This window comes from Macrobrachium nipponense, chromosome 37 (genome assembly GCF_015104395.2).
Source record: "Macrobrachium nipponense isolate FS-2020 chromosome 37, ASM1510439v2, whole genome shotgun sequence".
In the NCBI taxonomy this organism is placed as follows: domain Eukaryota; kingdom Metazoa; phylum Arthropoda; class Malacostraca; order Decapoda; family Palaemonidae; genus Macrobrachium; species Macrobrachium nipponense.
Window position 1 is genome coordinate 35,500,743 of NC_061097.1, and position 7,500 is coordinate 35,508,242.

A 7,500-nucleotide genomic window follows, 5' to 3' on the forward strand; every position below is an offset into this window, starting at 1 on the left:
CTCAGTACCAGGAAGTGGCAGGGAGTCCTCTGGTCATTAAAGGAGGAGGAGGAGGAGGAGGAGGAGGAGGAGGAGGATTGAGGCACCCAGTAGGAATGCAAATGTCCCTGGACGCTGACATCAACGTGCTGTGACAATTTGTTCCACATGCCCCTGACGTATAGTAGGGCACCAGGGGCAGGGTCAAAGACAGTGGCACTATAGTAGTAATCTTCGCAGTGGGAGCTGGTGGGGGGCGGAGGGGTAGGGGAAGTGGGAGGGAGATATTGTTACCTCTATGCAATCGAACGCTTCTGGCAGTTCTCTCGAGATAATAAAAATAAAACTAAAACATATTTATATTTCCCAACTACACTCAAATCCCTAAACACACCTGGGGACATCAACGTCAGACTTAAAAAAACAAGTCTCAAATCAACATTAGATTTTTTTTAAAAGTCGAGGCAGACTTCCAAAGTCCCAATTTCAGACCACCTCCAAAAAGGTCATTCGTTACCTTTCCCAAATATTCCGACACAAGAGAAATCTGTATATTACGTGAAAAAATATAATAAGTAAAATAAAATGAATGACGAAGGATAGAATGAAACACATGAATATTCACATACATACATTACAATAGTACAAAAAAAAAAAAAAAACTATCACGGATGGTCCCTTCCAGCAGTATTGCAGATACATTTCAAATAAAAAGTGTTAAATAAATTTTCGTAAACCCCAAAAATAGGTAAAATAAATATTTTTGTTTCTTCACAACACACAAAACAATTATTTGTAACCTCCCAAATAAAATATATTTTTACTCAAAACACATAAAACAAATAATAATAAACTCCAAAATAGATAAAATAAAAATGTCCAAACTACAAAATAGATAAAATAAATATTTCAAAACTACAAAATAGATAAAACTAAATATTTCAAAACTACAAAATAGATAATTTTAAAACCATACTACAAATACATTTACACTCCAAAAATAAAATTTAAACTAAAATAAGCTACAAAAACATTATGACCTCCCAAACAAACCTTCCCCACCCACCCTCCACACCCCCATCACCCAAAGAAAAAAAAAACCGTGCCCAAAATTACACAAAAAGGGCCAAGGTCACATATACCAGATCCGTGTACTCCTCTTTTCGCCTTTTTTCGCCTAAAATCTTTTCCAAATACCCTTCGAAATAACTCGTCCCTCGCAGTACTATGTCCTTGAATCCTCCTGCCCAGAGAGAGAGAGAGAGAGAAGAGAGAGAGAGAGAGAGAGAGAGAGAGAGAAACAAAAGGAAAGAAAATAATGAATGAAGACTGAAAAGATGAAGAGTGAGAGAGAGAGAGAGAGAGAGAGAGAGAGAGAAACAATGAAACAAAATAAGGATAGAGAAGAGAGAGAGAGAGAGAGAGAGAGAGAGAGAGAGAGAGAGAGAGAGCATCAATATTGAAACACAAATAAGAAAAATGGTATGAATGAATGAATGTGAGAGAGAGAGAGAGAGAGAGAGAGAGAGACTACCAAATGTACGAAATGCTTGCGTCATAATTCTTTCCGCATCATGCTTTTGACGAGGACCGTGCGTGTATCAGGTGTGTTCCGGGAAGAGAGAGAGAGAGAGAAGGGGGGGGGATGTTAGAACTTCCTGCACAAACTCGGGGCATTGTTTGCTTGCTTGCTTGTTTAGTGATTACGTAGTGCCTGCTTGATCTCTATTTTTGCTTGAGTCATGTTTGCTCTGTCCTTAGTTTGCAATGCCGTTTGATCTCGGGGGTTTGTTGGAGTGATGCTTACTTGCTTTGTCCCTATTATGCTCGAACAATGCTTGCGCTTGAGCTCTGATTCGCCTGAATAGTGCTTTCGTGACCTATGTTCCACATGATCAACACTTCTCCCTTGACTCTGGTTTGTGTGAGGGAGTGAAACAGAGCGAATAAACAAAATGAAAACTAAATGAAACGCGCTAAAGAAAATAACAGAAGTAATAAACTCACAATGGAAAAAAAAAAATCTTCTGTTTAATATAAAGCCAATGGCATACCAAAACCAATACCCTTAACTAGCGCAGGCCTGAGGAAAACAGAAGGTACAGGGATTATAGAAGTCGGGAGGAGCTTAGAACAGAATGAAACTACATTCACCAGCCTATTAAAAAATGGAAGGTTATAAAAATATCGGGGGGAAATGTATTTGTAAATGTATATAAAAATATCATGGCAATTTCTCCTACAACATTGCGGGAAAATATGTTTAAAATTACATTATCACACAATAATAGAATTGGGAACATTTTCGAGTTGAATGCCACCATTACAGACAAAAAAATATAATAATAAAAACAAGACAAGGCAATTCAGAAAAAACGTGTGAACATTTTCATTTTTCACACACAAAAGACTACGGACAACTATCAAGACAACTGCTGCAAAAAAAGAAAAAAAACAGACACTAAGTCCACAAAAGACCATCCTAACAGACCGCAAAGACCTTGATTTATCTGAACTCCCAAGAGACACAACCGACAAGCTTGCCAACGAGTCTACTTGCTATAGACTTCTTACGGGTCAATTCTAAATGGCATATGAAGCACTTACCTTTTTCTTTCTTTCTTTATTTGACCTTTTCAGGAGGGTGTGTGTGGGGTCCTCGGCCGAAGGTCCTGGTGGTCCTTGAAGGATGTCGGAGGCGTTGCTTGGGATTCCTGAAGACGTTGGAGTACCTGCTTGAGGTCTCGGATAGAGTTGGAGGTTTTCCTCTTGTTGGAGCACTAGTCGCTCTAGGTGCTGGAAAAGTAGTCGCTCAAACGGACGGTATCCCAGAAGGTTACTATAATAAGGCTTCAAGAGGCCAGCGTGGGCACAGGGCGAATGAACGGACGGATGGACAAAACGTACTTACGTACGCACGTAAGGACGGACGGACGTGGCTTGATGGAGACGTCCTTCCTGTGTTGTTGATGCTGGCGTTGGTGGTGGTAGGCGGCCACGGAGAGAAACAACACAAGAGATACCTTTCAGTTTCCCGTTTTGATTATGTATGTTCGAAGAACTGTTGACGTGAATGAAACAACACGATGTTCTCTTCGTTTCTAAGATGTTTTGCCAACACGGCGAGAAACAACAGAGAGGGATCTCTATGGGGAAAGAAACGACAAAGAGATATATATCGCAGTCTATTTTCCCGTCTGATTCAAATCTGCCCGAAGGGATTTGACGTGAATGAAACAACACGATGCTCGCTTTGTTTCAAGAGATGTTTTCCGGGATCGAACCAGTTTTTCAAACTCGTCTAAATAAAAAAAAAATAACTGTTGGCAGGATCGAGCCAGCCCGTCTCCTCCTGGAGATTTTCCTACGATCTCTTATTCTTCGGAGAACTGACTGTCTGTGTCGAGCTGTCTCACTCTTGTTTCTCTGAGCGATTTCTTACCACTGAACCAAAATGTATGGACTTTTCTGATACACAAACTTTTAAACGAAACCTTAAAACTTGTCACTTACTGAAAGCTTCAAGAGGGAGTAAAAATAAATAAACAAATAAATAAATAAATAAAAGAGAACAAAGATTTAAACAGTAATAAGTAACGAGAAAAAGCCGTTTGACGGGTGTTCAGAAAATACTGAAGTTAAATTCTCGCCGCGAGAGAGTGGAACTTCCTATTAAAGAGTGAAGTGGAAATCTTTTAAGAAAAATAAATAAATACAAAATAAAGAAATTAAATGACAAAACGTATAATATTCAACATCACACTGACTGACCTCATGAGGGCATTTAAAACGTTTGGGTGATATCACTTCCAAATACTGAAAACGTTTATAAGGGGGAAGTATCCTATCAGATTTTCAAAACAGATGACGTCTTCCACTATGGTTTATTTATTTATTTTTTTTAAAGATACTTCCACGACATGTAAATCAAATATCAACAAATAGCGCTTTTAACAACTTGGAAAAACAAGCAGTATCCAGCGCCTACACTTATTAAAATATACCTAATACACTTTTGACAACTCCAGGTGTTGGAATCAAGACTCACTTTTCGTATACGAGACGAAGACGGAGAACGGGGGGAAGGAGGGGGTGGGGGTGACATGCAACACTTATATATAAAGCTCGCGTCTGGGGTTTTTTGGGGGGAGAGGAGAGCCGCATGTAGTTCCTCTCTCCACGAATGCTTGGAACAAACTGAACGCCCTCAGTTCTCGACGCTGCTGCGGACTGGCTCGCGCTCTGGGCTGTGCAACAGTAGAGAGAGAGAGAGAGAGAGAGAGAGAGAGAGAGAGAGAAATGACCCTCAACCCTCGGTATATTGCTATCACATGGCCCTAGACGAAGCTGCTGCTGCTGCTGCTGCTGCCCCACTCTCTCTCTCTCTCTCTCTCTCTCTCTCTCTCTCTCTGTGCGCAAGAGTACATGGCCGCCGTTTCTGACGGGACGTTATACGAAATCGACTGATTAATATGGTAGGGTAACTGGCGACGCAATGTTTATTATACTCGAATTAAAAGTCGAAGTCAAAATCTCTCTCTCTCTCTCTCTCTCTCTAAAAAAGCAAGACGTTTGAGGGCATTTCGGAGAACGTCACTAACGCAATCTGATGCAAGTAAGCTGTGGGGACAAAGGGAACGTGAATCCCCGCACGTTCTGTTTGTTGCACGCTCACCACTCCCCGGGGAAGGAGAACGTGCCACAAACTGCGTATGTGTATGTATAAATTTGTTGGTGAATGTATGTATGTGTGTGTCAATAAATTCTTCTGTTAAAATAGGAAACGTATCAAGTGTAAAAGGCCCATTAAAACGAACTTATAAATCTAATGGGCCTTTTATAATTGATATGTACGAGTATGTATGTATGTATGTACGTAATTATATATATATATATATATATATATTATAATTTATATATATATATACGTATTATAATTCGAAATGTGTATATATCCATATAATACATTTATGCATAAAATATATATATATATATATATATATATATATATATATATATATATATATATATCACATATATTCATGTGTACAATTTTGAATATACGTACATATATATAAAACAATACATAATTACAAACCTAAGTATAATCAATCACTCGTTTCCATACACTCCCAGTCTTGTGACTCCAACCAACCAGTCCATTCAAGACAAGTCAGCAAGGCGAGGTCTCGCCCACACAGAGGTCACTGCGGTGGTTCTCCAAAGTTAAATTTACCGAGAGTATCAAAGGTGGAAAAAATAGAAAAAAAAAAAGATTACACTACGATTACCGCGAGCAGAGCAGAGTGCGAATATAAGCGCCAGAGCATTAGATAAGATAATAAGAGACACGATGAGTTTCATTATCTGTTTTGCAAACGAAATCTTAAAACGCGAGGATGGAAATAGTCGTGTTTTTTTTTTTCAGTGTGTGTGTGTTTTCTTAAGTGCATAAGTGAAAATGTTAGCGCAAACTCCATACAAATGTGTGATGAAAATCATAATATATATTATATATATATATATATATATATATATATATATATATATATATATATATATATTCATATTTTCTTCTGTAACTTCTTTCACATGATCACCATATCCTTGGAACTTTGATGTCCAATCAATGACCCCTGAAAGCTTGTTCTATAATAATAATAATAATAATAATATAATAATAATAATAATAATAATAATAATGGGACACCAGAGTGAAGAGAGAGGGAAAAATGGATAAGTATCAAGATCTGAAAATAGAAATAAGAAGGATATAGGATATGCCAGTGGAAATCGTACCATAATCAGGAGCACTAGGCACAATCCCAAGATCCCTGAAAAGGAATCTAGAAAAACTAGAAGGCTGAAGTAGCTCCAGGACTCATGCAGAAGAGTGTGATCCTAGAAACGACGCACATAGTAAGAAAAGTGATGGACTCCTAAGATGGCAGGATGCAACCCGGAACCCCACACTATAAATACCACCCAGTCGAATTGGAGGATAATAATAATATGCTGGAAGTAAACCCTCTTTAAAACAAGTTTTATTAAAAATTATTGCTGCATCAGCAGCATTATTTTATAGAGGTTCTTCTCTATTTTTCTAATTATGGTTTTCTCATTGTTGCTCACCGGTTTAACCAACTATAACAATAATTTTTATTAAAACAACAACAACAACAACAATAATAATAATAATAATAATAATAATAATAATAATAATAATAACAACAACAGAGAATCACTATATATATATAGTATATATATATATATATATATATATATGTGTGTGTGTGTGTGTGTGTGTGTGTGTGTGTACGCGCGCGCGCTCAGGCTTAATCAAACAAAGACGAAGAATCTGCACACAGAAACGTCAGGAATACAAACAGGCAGGTTGAAAGCAAATAGTTTCAGATATTATCATAAAACGCTCACCGATTATGATCACTCTATTACCATAAAACAAATGCAATATCATAAATAAAAAACCATTGTTTACGACACTGTAAACAATAACAAGCCGTCGAGAACAATAGGACCAAGGATTTACTATATAAAATTCTAGAACGAAAGATATGACAAATAGAAAAAATAAAAGAGAAAAAACCGTATAACGGAATCAGCGAACAAGCTTCATATGCCCAAGGAGACTGAGACATATATATACCAGAAAGAAGACCTGCCCCAAACAGCTGCTGGGGCAGGTGGCGGCCGATTGCAGCTGCCCCATAGGCGCTGGAGTGACCTTGAAAGGACAAAAACGCACCTGCCATCCCCCCCCCCTTCCCCCCCCCCCACCCCCCCCCGCCCCCTGCACTGAAGGACCTACGGTTCTTGCAAACGCCTGTCCACACAGTATTTAAGCCAATGTTCGTATTTAAAGGACGAGGGTCCTTCGATATAAATGGAGATGATATACTTGAAGGTTACTGTATTTTGGTTTGATAATGGTCTATCCAACGTCAGACCCCACCTCCCCCCCCCCCCCACCAAAGGGTTAAACCACAGGTAAATGAGTAGAAGTGTCAGCTTATAATGGAATGTACTGGGCATGGGGATAGCGGCTTCAACCCAAAAGATTTTTTGAAAACCAAAAGGGCAATATATATATATATAGGTGTGTATACATACATACATACATACATATACACACACACCAAGAGGGTAACGGGTTCCGGTGGCTCTACATCCAACATACACACACACACACACACACACACACACACACACACACACATATATATATACATATATAACTCCGTAATATAACATTCAAATAACAACTTGGTACTTACGTAACACACTGATCACATATCTGTCCCAACGCTTATCACATACCTGGAATGGAAAATAAGAAAAGTTAGAGAATAGTCAGTAAGATATAGTATAATTATTCTTTACTTCTGCAATATAAAAAAATATACCTTAATTTCCATGTGTCGATGTAAACACGAAGGCATCCAATAATACGTTATACGCTTAAATACACTGCAGTGATAAGAAATTGATATATAAAATATA

The 7,500-nt window shown here is 38.2% G+C and overlaps 1 protein-coding gene across 1 annotated transcript in view; it reads right to left on the bottom strand.

The window, feature by feature from the left end:
* The window catches only part of LOC135209346 (alpha-protein kinase 1-like), a 106,665-nt gene extending 102,507 nt beyond the window's left edge, over positions 1–4,158 (bottom strand). The window contains exon 1 of the mRNA XM_064242045.1: positions 4,028–4,158. Coding sequence (XP_064098115.1) covers positions 4,028–4,143 — 116 coding nt within the window. The 5' untranslated portion in view covers positions 4,144–4,158. The remainder of the gene's footprint in view (positions 1–4,027) is intronic.
* Positions 4,159–7,500: the final 3,342 nt, after the last annotated feature.